Below are 18,242 nucleotides of genomic sequence, written 5' to 3'. Positions count from 1 at the left end.
ATAACTTTAAGTATTTAATACACAGTATGTGATGATAGTATATTTAGTGACCAATTGGTTACCTTATAGATTTCGAGGTGCTCTTTACGAAAATCAACTTTGCCACCTCAAATTTGAACGGCAAGTTGCTGCCATAAAAATGGAGTCAAAAAACAGCTTTTTTAAAATATCTCCTTTCTGGCTCATTCTACGATAAAAGACTCTATGTACGAATTAAACTAGATAAAATTTCCTACAATTCTTCACAAAACCGTTTTTTTGTAAAATTGATAGTTTGAGAGTACGGCCGCCTCAAAGTCTTTGCTGCTCTCGCCGTAGTATCAAATCTCTCCATATATGACAGCACTTTGAACTTGACCACATTCTCTCTAATAATTAAATATTTTCAATGTTAAATTAAGAGAATAAGATCTAGAAATAAAGTAATTCAAATATTTTTCTGTTTTTTGCTGATTTTTTAACACTTCCATAGCAAAGTAGCTATAAACAAAATTAAACTAGAGAAAGCTTTCTATAATTTATTCAATATCTTTTATTTTGTTAAACCAATTATTTTATTTCTAGATCTTATTCGCTTAATTTAACATTCAAAATATTTATTTATTAGAGAGAATGTGGTCAAGTTCAAAGTGCTATCATATATGGAGAGATTTGATACTGCGGCGAGAGCAGCAAACACTTTGAGGCGTCCGTACTCTCAAACTATCAATTTTACAAAAAAACGGGTTTTTGAAGAATTGTAGGAAATTTTATCTAGTTTGATTCGTACATAGATACTTTTATCGTAGAATGAGCCAGAAAGGAGTTATTTTTAAAAAAGCTGTTTTTTGACGCCATTTTTCCAATATGGCGGCAACTTGGCGTTCAAATTCAAGGTGGCAAAGTTGATTTTCGTAAAGAGCACCTCGAAATCTATAAGATTACCAATTTTTAGAATTCCCGGAGTACTGTGCCGGCAAAACGACCAAATGACTGGACTATAGGTAATTTTCTTAAGACTTTATTTATAAGTTATTGCAGTAAAACTTCTTTAGGCGCGACTAGGGTGTAAATCCGTACAAATGTAACGGAAGTGCGTTACGGCATATAAGATAAGATAAGAGTCGAGTTCCAATGATTCGTCATTGGCTCTCGATGATATCATTTCTATACTGGTCAATTGTGATTAGTCGTCGCGTATGTGAATAGAGATCTGCCGTTGTATGCGTACCGGCATCAACGTTGTACGCGTACCGATATCAACAAAGAAATCGGCATAGATAAATAAACATTTTAAAGTTACTTCGTAGTACAAATGTTGATTTAATGAAAAATGCCTGGATCAGAAGAATATTTTACCCTGTTCCTTAGAAATTATTTCTATATTATTCGTAGTTTCTATAAATCTTTGAAGTTATTAAAATGGATAATATTTTTTAGGCGAGACAGATATTACAGCTGTTCAAATAATGAGACTATATCGCCAGCGAAAAAGTAAAAAAATACAAGCAGTCAATGAATGTTTGTTAATTTTAATTACATGAAGTTCTTCAAACACAATTAATACATGATGAGTAAAATTGTAAAAAAAATATTTGTTTAGGCGTTGTTTAACATAATCCACTGTGTGAACGAATATTATAGAAGTTATTAATCAGAAATTACTTCATTTCTCTAATGAAGGTTCATTTCTAAATGCTAATTACAACGACAAACCGATCATATCATATTTGAAGTATGACATTAATTGCATTATTGTTTTTAAATATTATACATATTTTTAATGCTATTATAAATATATAATTTATAATTTATCATTATATAAATGTGTATAATGGTTGACACTAATAAATGTGTGCATCACGAGTGTTACTATATTACTAATAACCGTTATTCAAAATTGTTATATGATGTATTTATTTTACTTAAATGCCATCTTATACAGTAGCAAATAAGTTTGACTACAAACGCGTGTGAACCTTACGCGCACTCTTTTTTTTTTAATTATTCCGTTATTAATTTGATTAACAACTTTCTTGCTAGATTATTAAAATTCTCAGTCATCCTGTTCTTATATTTCTATCTATGCCTCAGTCTCATTTCTGATGGAAGTCAGATCAATAAATTTATATCGATTTTCATTGATAATTTCATTTCTCTTCAGTGTTTCATTGCACTGCGCCTATAGTGCATATTTTTACGAAAGTCTTGGAATGCCGTCGGTACAACCGCATACTGCAAGTACCTACTACAAATACAGATATGCATTATGAATAAATTAAAACTTACAAATAAATAAATCATTTTAATATCTGTTAATGACATAGTGCGAATGACTAATGACTAATAATTAGTCCTATGTAGTTAATTTGGAAAATATGTAGAGTATTTTGATATAAGTTTGATGCTAGGTTGCAAAGAATGTAGCCTTCTTGATATCGTAATTACTAAATTTTTACGAATTTCTAGCTTTTTATAAAAAATGAGCTTTACAAATTTTAATTTGACAACCGTCAATTTCATCCCGCATAATGTTTATTTTCTGTTAGTTTTCATTGTTACTTCCGATGTCTGTCGATATTTTTAGATGACCTTATTTTTAGGCAACATTTTATTTTACGACTTCATTCAAAATCATTGTACGCCTAAATGCAAATTTGTATTTATATTCAAATTAAAACATGTCTGGGTTCATACTGTGATGCTATTCGAAAGTAATAAACAGGACAATAAATAAAAAGTGCAGGAATATTGTTTTGCGCAAATGATTCTGTAAACAATGGAAAAAATATATTAAATCAATTTGTCATTTTCATTAGGTATTCAAAACAGGGAAACACGTAATTAATTATTGGAGTCTGGGTCCAAAGTGAGGTAACACGACAAAATATTCCTAAACAGATTTCCATCCATTTTTCCACTTTTTTTTCATACGTTAGGATTTTTCTTTTAAACTAATTTTTAGACAATATTACAGTCAATAGGCCTGTAACTACTCATAATACTTTGAGAATAGGCCAGTCATTATAGTAAGTTCACCTCGGAAATCGAAATACCCAGCTGTGAGTCTGTAAATACTTGTATATTGACACCCTAAAAGTTGTCTCAAAACCTACATATGGTTTTGACACCCTACCCTATATGTAGGTTCTGAGACAACTTTTAGGTTGTCAATATAAGCTGTAAGTATTTACAGACTTACAGCTGGGCATCTCGAATTCGAAGATTCTTAACTAATTTAAGCTTATGACTGGACTATATTATTATTTTTACTAATTGATTATGTTACATCAAATATAAAAGACACAATATTAATAACTTATTAAGATCTGAAAAAATGATACATTCCTTGACATCAAAAATAACATACATTATATCTTGTTATTCAAATGATCGATTTTGTCTATTTACTAATTTTTTTCATATGTTAGGATGTTCGGGTGGGGGGAGGGGTGTAGTGAATACTAAAAATTTAATGTGATTTTAAAATAACAAACAATATTTCACAATAAAAATCCGCCAGCTTTGAAACTTATTATAAAATTTTGTTCAATTTTGTTCCTCATTATTTAAAAATAGTTAACATTCAGGTATTCCGGGAAGCCAAGAAGTACATTTTTATAATTTTTCAAAATTATGAATGTGAATGGACATTTTAATCCGCTTTTTTCATATGAGCATACTAGTTGTACATAAAATTTTCAGATATTTGATGAGTAGTAGCAATTTTTTCAAGTAATTGCAAAAATTCATTATAACCCTATACTTTTTTGAAAACGCGGGACAAAAGATCTAAATCCGGGATAAATAATGCGTTTAGAAAAACCCAGGACATGTGATCACCTTAATAACACCCTCTCAACCCTATTATATATATCAAAGATATTATAACGTATATGCTACTTATTTTAAATATAAATACCTACACTTTTTTAATTGGTAGACCTAAAATTGGTTGGGAGGAAATTTTTTCCCTTACTATCTCTCTCCATAGTTCTTGCCTACCCTTTTCCTATTTTTTGCACTCTATAATGGCGTGCTCAGCATCCGTCCTAGTCACTCCACCCAAGCAGTAGCTATTAACAGAAATGATAAAAATTATCCATATAAATAACTGATTATGAGTTTTAAAGACAACTATACTCCAACGAAAATTTTCATTACTGTTTAAATATTATTAAACAAACAAAATTGATGTAATTGCCTTTCAAGAAAAAATTACTTACACGTTAATTTTTTTTGCATAGTTTTTGTGCAAAGTTTTTTAAACTAGATCTACCTTCTTATATAATCTCAATCAAACGTCCGATAAATGTGATAATATTGATCACTATGTCAACGTTTTACAAATTCGTGATGTATATTTTTAGCAACATTTGGTATTGAAATCAGAATTTACATAAAATATTTAATTTGAAGAAACATTATTCAACGGACGTCTCATAATCAGTGCGACTTTGTCGGGAATAACTTGTACATAATTATCATATTCAAACGATGTACTTCAAAATATTTTTCGCGAATTTAATTACTTAGAAAATTTTGCTAAATATTTGCTATTTATTTCATTTTGTACGTCATCAATATTTATGTGTTAATTTTTAATAAATTTTCCGTTCAACGAGATAATTCAAGATTTGTTTGTCACCTGCATTTAATGAAGTAAGTTTTTGCATTCGAATCCGCAAATCTTGTATTCCCAGTTTAACAACTTTATAATCTCATGAATCTATAACTTATAACGATTTAAATTAATAGTTCAACTTGAATTATAATGTATAAATTTATTATTCTGTGTTTTACATTAAATTTTTGTAAATTAAAATTTTACTATCGCTGTCTTAATTTATGTATGTCACGTTGTAATATTAGGGTTTCTATGTTTATGTGAAGATAATTGTTTTATTGTGCTACGATATAATATTTGATAAAATAATGAGGCTAATCATTTTATTACATATGGATAATTAAATATATTTCCTTTTATAATGTACTTAAAACTTTATTACTACAAATGTATTTATATATTTACGGTTTTATTTTTCTGAACTAAAAGCCTAATTTTTCATCAAAATATTTATTTCATTTTTATTTTATGATTTTTACTAAGTTTTGGGCATACTATTAGTCTATAAATATACACACATGTACCTCAAAGTATTACAAATTATAATTTGTAGTGAATAAATAATTTAATTTTTAATGTTTATATATTTGTTTAATTCCAAGACTTCAAATTTTTCAAATAGAGGACATTCTTTATCCCCACAATATAAAATAATTATAAATGAGAAATTAAATGACTTTTTTTTGAAAAAAATTAAAAATTAATTAAATTAAATTAATGAACATAGTTCTAAAAAATCAAATCATAAATGGTATTAAATATCCAGAAAAACTTAATTTATATGTATATATGTATATTTGTATATATGTGTATACGTATGTATATATGTATTATGATGTAAAATAAGTTGGTGATTATTCTATTATGTTATATATTATTACATAATTGGCAATTGTTTTTTAATATTACATAATTTTCATATGTAAATTTCAAACAACTTAAAAAATTTATAATTTCTTAGTTTTATAACTAGAAATGCCCCACGCTGATAAAATAATTTTTCTATATTTACTATAGTTAACTTAATTTCTAAAACTAGTTCCGTGTTCAATTCCGGCCTCGGCTAGCTTGATGTCAAGCAGTAGTGACATCAATTTACACTTGCAAATATATATTTTTTTTATTTTTACCAATTGATCCAAAACTTTCTACAGCTTTACTATTAAAGCTTTTTATCTGGATTTAAAACAAGAAAATATTAGTATATAATAATAAACAATATATTTCTGCAAATTTAATAAAAATGCAAAACATTGTAAATTACTTATAAAATATGTACAAATTTATTAATTGAAATTATGATTGCATTTCTCCAAAAAAAATATAAATTTTTCTTTAGTTGATGCAGTTGTTATTTTGAAAAATTTATCATTTTTATCGGAGAAATGCATTTATAATTTTAATTAAAAATTTTGTACAGTTTTTGTAAGTAATTTACAATATTTTGTATTTTTTTGTTTTATAACTAGCAGCATATATATTTTAAAAATGTTATTTTTATTTCGTGATGTGTATTTTATAATTTATATAATATTTTTTTGTTTTTTATTTATTTATTTATTAAAATAGCAATCAATGTACAATTTAATCTTGTAAGCTCTATTTTAACACAAACGAGAGGAATCGAAAGAAAAAAAAATAAAAAAAATAAATAATAATAATAGAACAAAGAAAAAAGAAAATAAGTGTTTCATTTAAGGATATAATAAAATAAGCATATTTCTTCTTTAAAAAAACCTGCACAAAATGATGAATTTTTCTTTTATAGATGCACTGTAAATTAGTTTTATCGAACATTTTTGGCAATTATCTCATACATTTTTAACAAAAAATTTAAAAGTTAGGTGATTTTTAGTACACGCTAAATATATGCTTTAATAAATGTTAAATATTTTAAATATTATAAACAAAATAATAAATAAATATAATCTTGCAAATAACTTTAATATAGTTTCACAATTTTTAGCTCTTTATTTGGAGATATTTGAAACAAAATTATGTTATTATTATTATCTTATACATTTTCAACAAAAAATGTAAAAGTTAGGTGATTTTTAGTACACGCTAAATACATGCTTTAATAAATGTTAAATATTTTAAATATTATAAACAAAATAATAAATAAATATAATCTTGCAATTAACCAAAACTTTTATATAGTTTCACAATGTTTAGCTCTTTATCTAGAGATATTTAAAACAAAATTATGTTATTATTAAATTATTATTATTTGGCAAGAAAATTGTATTAGCAATGTGTTTCCTAGTGAAAATAGCTTTGGTTTGATATACAATATATATAGAAAAAACACAAAAAAAGTTAATACTTTCTTTTTAACACAACAAACAAATACAGTTTTCCAAAATATCAAAGTCAAACGTAAGGGGTATTTTATGCTAACTTTTTATAAGGTACACATATATTTATTTATAAATAAAAAATTGTTTTATTTATAAAGCCACAAAATTGTAGGGCTAACATAGTTCTGATTGTTAAATAAAAAACAATTTGAAACAAGTAATAATAAAATTATCAAATTTTAAGTAATTATTAAAAGTTCTTCTTCCCATTTTCATCATTTATCACTATGTCCATTACTATATTTCTTCTATCTGGGATTTCATTCGTATGATTTTCAATGTCATTTTTTATCTGTTGTATCAGTTTCGCAAAGTTATGTGTGTTATTTATTAATTTGAAAAATATGAAATTAAACCTATAATCGATTAGGTATGTCCTACATTTATCATATCTATCACAAAAGACGTATGATTGATTGTGTGAGAATACATGTGTTTACACTTGCATCGAGTTGCGCATTTTCAAGGTCACTAAGAAATATAATTATGTATATATATATATATATATATATATATATATAAACATATTTCTTTGTAATATTTATATTTTGCATTCCGATTTTTCAAATATATTTTGTTTATTTTACAACTATACTTATCGATTTTTTACAGTTCATTTGCTAATCACATGGCAATATGGATATATATAACAAAATATGGACCAATTAATATTCTTTTTAACATTTTTTCTCACGGTCATTGAAAATAATTTAATTTTAATAATTAGTATCTTGATTGAAAATAATTTTTTTCAATTGAAAAATTATTGATTTATAATTTTTTAAATTTATAAAATTAATTTTATCATAATTTAGATTTTTACAACAATTTTTTTTCTGTTTTTGAATATCGTTCCAAAAGTAATGAAAAAATAAAAACTATCGTTTTTAGAGAAATTGACTTAACTTTTTTATATTACAACCAGACTATTGCTGTAAAAGTAATTTTTTGTAGTATAAATAAATTTGCAGATGGTGATATATACAAAAAAAAAACAAAAAAGCTTTTTAACAGGCATCCATCCACATATTAAAAAGAAAAACGAAAGTATTTAATAAAAAAAATGAAACTTGTTTGTTTCATACATTTCGAAAAGGTCGTTGGTTCCATTTTATTTTTTTTCTGACAATCAGTTTATGTTTTTAAATTAAATTTATAATTATTTCATCAAATAATTTGTGTGAAAAACAGCCAAACTGGGGCTCAAAACGTATGAAAGTCTACCTGAGAATTTTTAAGAACATAATTTAGTTCTTTCTTTTTAGTTCAGTTTCATTTTGGTTATCTATTTATTAGGGCATTAAATACGTATAATAATAGGATTTTACAGACTTTCTCATCCAATTAGTTTTGTGTATAGTTTTGACTCACCTCAGAGCAATGACCAAAAAACATAAAAATAATATAAATATAACACTTTGACAAAAAACAATTCTAAAAATAATCATCAAATACAAGAAAAGTGTGCTATAAATAATAGACATGATTATAATTTAAGTAGAGACACATAGTAAAGCTCCAAAGTTTATTAGATATTTCTAAATTTCCTAAATCTGTTTTCAGAGCAATAACAAAAAAAAAAATCTAAATATAAAGATAATATAAATATAACACTTTGACAGAAAATTGTTTTAAAAATAGTAGTAAATAAATAAAATAGTAATTTTTTAAAAATAATAACAAATAGATTTAAGTAGAAGCAAAAGCTTTAAAGTAAGTTGAGTAGATTTAGTAAAGCTCTAAAGAAAGTTTAGTAGATGTTTCGAAAGTACCTAAATTTGTTTTTATTTACTAACTGGGTGGATGGATTCCTCAAGAAGGTTTATTTTTTACTTTAAATACCTCTGAAGTACCTTAATTAGTTTTTATTTTATAAATAATCAATCTCTATATTTTTAAATATAAGATTTTGCCTTATATTCAAGTTTGCCAATTCTCTGGTAAAATAGACTTTAACCTAGCGTTATCATGGCAATGTTATGTTACGCTCTTTTCTTCATATAAAATGGCACTAAAAATGCTATTTGTTGTGTAATCTGGCGTTTGTACGTGAATTTTAACTTCATGTATGTGTTATAAATGCACATAAGATAGATGCAGTTTCGATAACATTCTTTTCTTAATTTGAGCGTTTTCTGGGTTAGGATTTATATGTAAAACGCATTAATGCACAAAAAATACCTAGCAGTTTGACAGTTTTTACTACCAAGAAAGCAGTGTGACTTAGGGTTGCCATAACACCATGTTACGGTCTATTGCACCGGAGAATTGGACTATAATTATATTTGAAAATTATGTAGAGACAATTTTGTATTCAAGTTGAACATAACAAAATACTTTTTAATTTTATGCATATTTTTTTCTTATTTTTTTATTCTCACATCTTAACAGCAATCATAACCTTACGTCCTATAGGCTGTTGGGCTGAAACTTCTCCTTACTTCGTATTTTTAGATGGCAACCCATTGGTTAATCCATCCATATTTGATGATTTTGTTATTAGAATTTATCTAAAAGGGCTGACTTTTTTATTGGTGCAGCAATGCCGGGTGAGGACTATTTTCACTTGAAAACATATTGCTATCTATATTTCCAAGTGCAAATCGTTGTCACTGCTGCTTGACAACAGACTGCTCGAAGTGGGTATCGAAGCCGGGACCTCTGAATCATGTCTCATCACTTTTAACCGCTACGGGCTAGCCCTTAATTTTATGTGTAGAATTTTCAATATATAACTAATTGATTAAACTAATATTTTAAAAAAATATTTATTGTGATTATGTTGAAATTTGTATGCACACTTACAGGATTTGGAGTTTATTTTTTCCTAAAAAAAACTAGTTAAAATTCTAGGAAAGTAGTACATGTACTTGCGCCTAATCCTTCATGGTAAACCGTTTATAGTATTTTCAAGAAAAAATATTATTAATTGTAGAGCTTTGCAGTTATGAATACATACACACCATATCATAATGTTCTCATTTTGGATACTCATATATATATATATATATATATATATATATATGTGTATATATATATATATATATATATATATGTGTGTATATATATATATATATATATATATATATATAATATAACAGAACATTCTATACTATATTTATATTTCAATCAGTACGACAATAAGTCCATAATCTTTTGCACAAAGTATTTAATCTAATTATCACAGCACATATTCTAAACGTTTCGAGCAAAATACCATCATCTTCAGTTAATTTTCATAAATAAATGTTATATATTCCCACATACTCATATTCGACGAGTGTATGTGCATACAAATGTAACCAGATAGATATATTCTGGCTCGTTGGAAGCGAATAGTATACTCTGAGAAACAGAGGAAGGCGCATGTGGGAACGAGATAGATTTCATTTGACGTTTAAAGAGTTAATTGTGTGTTTTCTGAGAAGCGCCCAGTATCCAATGAGATTCCGATCGGACGCGTGTGCTCAGGAACAGAATCAATCTAATAATAACAACAACAATAATAATTGAATCATTTTAATCGTAATTCGGTGGCAAAACGAAATTATTCGCTCCTTCTGCAAATGTGCTAATTTTTCCTAAGTGCTCTTGACAATCGATCGACGCGTGCTAGCATTCTTCCAACAAAAATGTGTATTGTTCATTTAAAATCATTGTTCTCCTTATAACAATACCCGCAACCAACTTCCTCCTACTGACTTACATTAATAATGCAAATAATCTAACAACACAATTTGTCCATCTGACATCTCCGTTTTCCTCCGTTGTTTATACCATGAAACACGTGTCCCTCTAACTCCTTACCTTTTTGTGCAACGCGGTGTAAATGTGTTTACATTGTTGCGAAAGTCTGTGTTACTCAAACTGTCCATCAATGCGTGTCTGTTTTGATATACCGTGGTGCTTTAGGTCTACGCCGCGGCCCACGGTTGCGGAACCGAACCGGCAACGCATGGATACCACCGCCGAGGTGTTGCAGAATGACCATGTCCTCCAAGCAGCCACAGAGACGAAAAATCTACCCCTCCAGGACCAAGTTCAAGGGTTGCAGATCAACTACAACCCCATGAGCCAGAACAATAACTTAAATTCACCTAATTCCAATATACCCAGCAGATTGCCATCTCTGCAGGAGGTGGTGATTGTCCAAGATGGTCGACAGGGTAAAGGTGATTTTGATTTTAGTGGTAATAATAACCCAGTGCATGATGTGGCGACCATAGAAACCATGGTGGTCGAGCCTTTGAGGATGGCTCTGGCGGAAAGGGAGAAGAAAATAAGGTCTTTGGAGTCGGAAATAGCTCAATTGAAATCGCAGCTGGACAAATTCCAAAGTGTGTTTCCATTCCGCGTCCAGACTCCTGGGGTCAGGGGACCTCCTACTCAAAGGCAGAGGGCTCAGGGTATATCTGCTGAACCTCAGAGCGAAAGTGCTGTCTTGGCTGCCGGAAAGAGGAGCTTTCCTAAGGTGGAGAAAGATGAAAGGTTAGTGACTCTTATATTATTTCATGTTTTTTTTCATATTTTTGTCATATATAAGATCTTGATAAAACGAACTTTACACCTGCTATTCTCAGAACCAAAAACAAACTCTGTACCGCAATGTATAGTACGGCTGCAGGATATGCTAAAACTAGAAGTTTATAAAGTAAATATTTGTCTAGCTTTATCCAAAAGCATCACACTATTTTAATCAAGTCTCTTGTGAAACTTCGTAAAAATATAATTACTTAATATTGCATCCAAAACTTGGTTCGAAATTTTACAACCACTTGCTTTATTCAGCACAATCACAAATTCGTGTTAAATACTAATTAGCATTCTGGTATATTGTCTTTCGCCATATATGTAATATATTAGAACATACTATCTTTACTCATTTGTGAAAAAAGATTTTTTAAAGTTTATTTTATTATCGTTTCCGATCCAATAAAAATAAATTTCAAGATAATACTCCACCTTAACATTGTAAAAATAAGCACTTTGATACAAATACTATAAACTTCCTAACGATACTCATAAAAACTAGTTATTACTCTATAAATTATACTCTTTTAATAGACCTTTTAAAATGTAGAAATGATGTTGGATTCGACGTTTACAGGATACTGAATCCGAATAGAATAATAAATATGTTTTTAAGTGTTTGTTCTCGAAAATTTATAGAAATTTACGGTTGTCCACAATCTGTGGAACATTTTATGTCCCTAGAAAAATTGAAGATGGTAAGAGATATTAAATTTATTAAATTAAGGTTTGGATTTATATTGCAAACAGTTTTCGGTAACAAACTAGTTTTATGAAAACAATAATTGAGTTTAATGAATAACACTAATTCACATTGTGAATTAGTTATATCTAATGATTACAATATTAGCTTCTTTGTTGAAAAACTTAGTCAGATCCTTATTTGACAAAAATTTTGTTCTCAACATTTTATTTAAATTAAAGCAATTATTTACTAATTCTACATTCTTTTAAAAGGTGATTAGGAACAACTTTATTAACATTATTTTTTGAATAGCGGTCCGTTTAAGGATAAACATATATCATAATTAGATTTTTTTATTTAAAAAGTCATTGATATATCCATATATCATCCATATGACCGTTATGAATATCTTTAAAATGCAATTTAAAAAGAAATTGAAAGTTGCAAAAATTCAATTCAATTTGGGAGCTTATTTATAGCTGAAGTAATGAGAGCTTTGGCTTTGGAACCACAAGGTTTATGGTTTAATTTCTAACCTGATATCAATGTGTAGAATATACATTTTTATTTGAAAATATATATGTATATATATATATATATATATATATATATATATATGTTTACTTTTGACTTGGTATGCAAGTACATTAGTACATTTTATAAGTTAACTTTACAATTTAACTGTAGTAGATTGTATATAATAATATAGCGCCCCATATATTCTTTTTTATCACCAATGTTATAAAATTAGCTGGGAGGGAGATTTTTTGCCTTACTATCTCCCTCCATAATTCTTGCCTACCCTTTTCCCATTTTTTGCACTCCATAATGGCGTGCTCTGCATCCGCCCTAGTCACTCCACCCAAGCAATAGTTACAAAGATTTTTAAACAGTCATTGACAGATTATTATAAAGATTTTTAAACAGTCATTGACTTAAATGCTGTCGAATTCCCCATACTTTTATATTTTACCTTTGTCGCTTATCATTATCGGCGGTGACAATTAAGTCGCGATTGCATCTTATCACAATGAATGTTATTTTTGTCATCTTTATCAAAACCAATACTATCGACGTAGATAATTGACAATCGTTTGCTATTAAGTAAAATATTTTGATAAAGTTTACAGTGAAATCCAAAAATCTGAAGATAACAGATTTTTAAAAACATACCTACGTAAGATACAATGTTATAGATATTTATATAATACATACAGTAGAAAATTATTTTTCGTGAAAAATAATCAGAACTGTTCTATATTTCTATTATGATTATAATTATTATAATTTTCAATTCTATATTATTTTTTATGTATTCAACAAGCTGTTGTGATATAATTCTTTACAACCTAAAAGATTATTAAAGATGATTATAAATGGCAACCAAATGCAGCAATTTCTTGCAAGACTATTTTTTGACTATTATTTCTTTCATATATTATTCAGATTAAGATTTTCATATAAAAACTTACATTACTATAGAACTTAATATCAGATTGTTTGAGAAGGAAATTGAACCAGGAACCTTGTGGTTCTGAAGTCAAAGCTCTTATTACTTCAGCCATAAATAAGCTATCAAATTGAATTGAATTTTTGCATATTTTCAATTTGTTTCTAGTTCCCATTTTGAAGATTTTTGTAACAGTCATTTAAAAATTTGTTTCTTTTTTACAATTCTGGCAACCAAATGCAGCAATTTCTGTAAGACTATTTTCTGACTATTATTTCTTTGATATATTATTCAGAATTTATATGAAAATTTATATCACCACACTTTGATATCAAATTGTTTGAAGCAGGAATTGAACCAGGAACCTTGTGGTTTCAATGCTAAAGCTCTCACTACTTCAGTCATAAATAAGCTCCCAAATTGAATTTAATTTTGCAGCTTTCAATCTTTTTTAGTTCGAATTTTAAAGATTTTTGTAACAATTACTCCAAAATTGTTGCTAATTCTGGCAACCAAATGCAGCAATATCTCGTAAAGCTATTTTCTGATTATTGAGATATTATTTAGACCTAGATTTTCATATGAAAATTTATATTACTACATCTTGATATCAGGTTGTTTGAGGCAGGAATTGAAACAGGAATTTAATTAATAGGCTCCCAAATTGAATTGAATTTTTGCATATTTTCATATTTTTTTAGTTTGCATTCTAAAGATTTTTTTATGTTTTTTTTATACAATTCTGTAAATATTTATGATACTTGTATTTTGCAGAATTTAAAAAATAAAAATTTTAAATGTCTCAATATAAAATACATTCTTTAGAAATGTTCTGAATTAAATAGGATAGTAAAAAAAAATATGTGAACGATTTAAATAACATAAATGTTAGCATTTTATTTAAAACCATACTTTTGCAAGTCAAGGAATTTCTTGAAATATAATAATTATATAAAACTTTACAATAACAAGCATATATATATGGTCATATCAGAGAACCTAAAGGGCAAGTTTTATTTTTTTATATTTTAAAACATTCTGAATCGTTTGACACTTTCTTATTTCTGGCAAGTCATGATCATGGAATAGAAAACATGAAAATGAATTAATTATTTTTATAAACACCATAAAAATTTCCTGCCAAAAATCGTGATAATGATATATGGATTATTATCATCAATAGATTAGGTGATAAATAGATAATAGATAAATATTGACATATGAAGTTAGTCTCTATGAAAACAATATCGATGACGAATAAAAGTAAAAAAAACTTCATTTTAAAAGTAAGATAATCAGTAAAAAATATAAGAACGACATCTTGCTATTTATCTAACTTATTTTTTATGATTTTTTAATGATTCTAAAATAGAATAGATAGATTCTGTTTTTTATATTTTTATTTTATTAACTGGCCTCGACTCAGTTAGTCATTTAGGCATTATAAATTACAATACAAATATAAATACAAATTGAGAAAGAAAATTAAAAATAACAATACAGATATAGGTTACTTGCATTAAATAAACTTAAAAATATTTTACCCTTAGATAGATTAATTTCGAACATAAATTTTTACTGATTATAATGAAATAATTGTCCATGAGCCCTAATTTTTCATAGTTAATATAGGAACATTGATATAGGAAATTTGTACAAATATGAACCTTAATTTTCCTAAATTGATTGTGCTTATTACTATGATTCTTGTTATAAAATCACCAATATTCAGTTTTATGGATTTTCGACTACTAGCTACAATTTACTATAAACTGTCTTGGTTTTCATCTAATGTTTTTAAGATTATTTTAATTTTATACCAAATTAACTTGCAAATTTTTCTTACTAATTAGCTTATCGGTGACGGATTTAAAAAAATCTTATCTAATGATTACTAGTGGATTATTTATTTATACACTTGTTACAGTGATGTTTTTTAATTCCATATATGTACAATATTTATCAGAGGTTATTAGGCCAATGGAATTTTTTCACGGTATTTTGTTTATATATTAGATAAGGTAGTAAGGAAATATGCCCAAACCATGATTTTTCAGCTACTCGAAATTTTACATAACAATTGTTAAAATTTAAAATATTTGAAAAGACGTGGAGAGAACCATGATCTTTAATCTTAATACTTTAGCAAAGAATCGGAAATAAATCAAGTTTATATGTAATACATTTTTATGATAATTATTAATTGTAACTGATTGTAAAATGCCAAATTAAAATTTGGCTGCTTTAATGTATGTTTTAAAATTTGTCTAATTATATTTCTATGGAACTAAAGCAACTTCTCGGTATAAAGACTTGGATATTAGTCTTCTCGTAGTTTTTGATGTTGCCTTGGCTATATTATTATTAATTTATATGAAAAATTTCCATATAATTTTAAAATTTCTATAAGCCATTCAATAAACATATCAAAGATAAAATTTGGTTAGTTTCATGAAAACCAATGTATCTATTTTATAATTGACGGTTTTATAAATTAAAATTTAATTTGAATGTTTTCTCAAACTTGTATTCATTAGAGGTTGTTTAATTTTTTGTTGTATGTATTTGTTAAAAATATGTTTTTATAGATTTTTGAATACTCTGAATCAGTTTCTAGTTAACTAAAAATTATCATTCTAATTCTCTTTGAAGAAAAGGAATCTGTTTTAAAATTAAATTTTAAAAAATCAAATTATTTCTACGTTTTTACCCTCTGGAATAGAATCTTGGATATTTTTCTTGCAGTTTCTGATTTTACATTGGTTATATTATTTTTTTAAATCTTCCATACCGTTTCAAGTATTCTATAGACATTTAATAAACATATCCATGATTTTCGTATTGAATTTCTTGATTTTTATGAAAACAACAAATAAATATATCTTCTTCATAATTACTATTTTCACTATTTAAGAAATTTTTTAAAATTGCTTCAAAGGTTGTCTTAAATGGTGATTAGAGGTTGTTAAGTTTGTTTAACGTATGCATTTGTTATAAACATACATTATAGATTTTTAAACATTATAGATCAGTTTCTAGTTAAGTAATTGAAATTATCAATATCAATATTTTCAAATATCAATTAAATTAACCTACTTGCGGAAAATTCAAAACCTTTGTTGGATCAATGGATGATTGTTAAATCCTACTTCAAGAAAAGTACTGGTTAATTTATTTCTGGTTCCTTTGGATACTTAGTATTTTTTTATTCTACTATATTTTTTTATTTTCATTTTTTTATTATTTTAAACAGCGATCAGAACTTAACACTAAACTATACTTAAGTGGTTCGGCAGATGGCAACCCACACATTTGCCTCATCCCTGAATGATTATTACAATATCTGAACCAGGACTATTTTCACTTGGAATCATATTGCTATCTATATTTTCATATAAATATCTTTGTCACTACTGCTTAACAACAAGCTGCACGAAGCAGGATCGAACCCGGGATCTCGATGATTCATAACCTTCTTAATATAAAATCTACAACCTATATTATTTTCACCTTATTCATGTATTTCCACCATTTGTTGCATATCTATAAAATAACTCAAATAACTCTGGCTCCTTACCATTTCCGAACCCATAACTGTTAACACATGTTTAGTTCATCAATACCATCGACAACTAAATCATTTTATTATGGCATAAAATATAAACAAAATCAGTATTTCCCGCATGCGGCCATATGACTCTATATTGAATCAATAAACAATTAATAACCGAGAATAACCACAAAATGCAATTATACGGTTAACTTGGAACGATTATTTACACGTCGAGATAAACTAATCGAGAGTATAGAAGTTGTTTTGGCAATGGGTCATCCTCTAAAATTAAACGATATCGGCTGAGCCGAAATGCATTGTGAGAGTACGTTTGACGCGAGCCAGTTGTCTATGGGAAGTGCCTTAGATTTAAGTATCTGGTAATGGAACCTTGTCTCAACATATTGACTGCCAGATGCAGTTTTTTATGACTTCTCCAAGACACCAATATGAAATCTGCATTCATATATTATATTTAGATATGTATACTGATGTAATTGTCATTCGCTTAACATTTTGCCTGCAAAACGTTTGTTTTTGGTGCATCTTTCAAGGTGCGAATTGATTTACATGACTTCATTTATACTTAAGACTCTTAACATTATTTTTGTACCACATTCAGAACTAATTGTGGTACCATTTCCCAGTTAACTAATTATAAATGCACTAGCTGGCATACCTTGTGTTGCCATATAAAATATTTCTAGTATAAAATGTTTTAGTATAATAATAACTAATGGTAGCAAATTTGGTACATAAGGTGCAGTTAACAAATGTATGTGTTCAGGGGGCTATAGCTATGGAATTCCTTAAAAACGTTTACGGATGTGAATGCTATAGCATTCATTTTCATTGTGTGGCAGAATGACATGAATACTATAGCAATTCAAAGTTTCGAACTTATATATAGATATTACAAATTTTATATAGATATTGTTTTCCTTGTTCGCTACTCCTATTTTATGTTTTTTTTATTAGAGGGTAGCCCATAGTTGTCCTTTCTATAATAGAGTTAATTTTATCTTGTCAATTAATATCTGATATATTTTTTCTACAAT

The 18,242-nt window shown here is 27.2% G+C and overlaps 1 protein-coding gene across 1 annotated transcript in view; it reads left to right on the top strand.

The window, feature by feature from the left end:
- LOC113383450 overlaps positions 1-14,055 on the top strand; it is a 64,723-nt gene extending 50,668 nt beyond the window's left edge. The window contains exons 2-4 of the mRNA XM_026621715.1: positions 10,879-11,454; positions 12,047-12,194; positions 13,927-14,055. Of these exons, the coding sequence (XP_026477500.1) occupies positions 10,922-11,454; positions 12,047-12,194; positions 13,927-14,055 (810 nt within the window). The 5' untranslated portion in view covers positions 10,879-10,921. The remainder of the gene's footprint in view (positions 1-10,878; positions 11,455-12,046; positions 12,195-13,926) is intronic.
- Positions 14,056-18,242: the final 4,187 nt, after the last annotated feature.

The sequence above is a fragment of the Ctenocephalides felis genome, unplaced genomic scaffold (genome assembly GCF_003426905.1).
Source record: "Ctenocephalides felis isolate EL2017-DRISC unplaced genomic scaffold, ASM342690v1 CF-g0.4_SCAFFOLD_03570, whole genome shotgun sequence".
NCBI lineage: Eukaryota > Metazoa > Arthropoda > Insecta > Siphonaptera > Pulicidae > Ctenocephalides > Ctenocephalides felis.
Note: the sequence above shows the minus strand (reverse complement) of the source record. Positions and strands in the feature narration are given on the sequence as shown.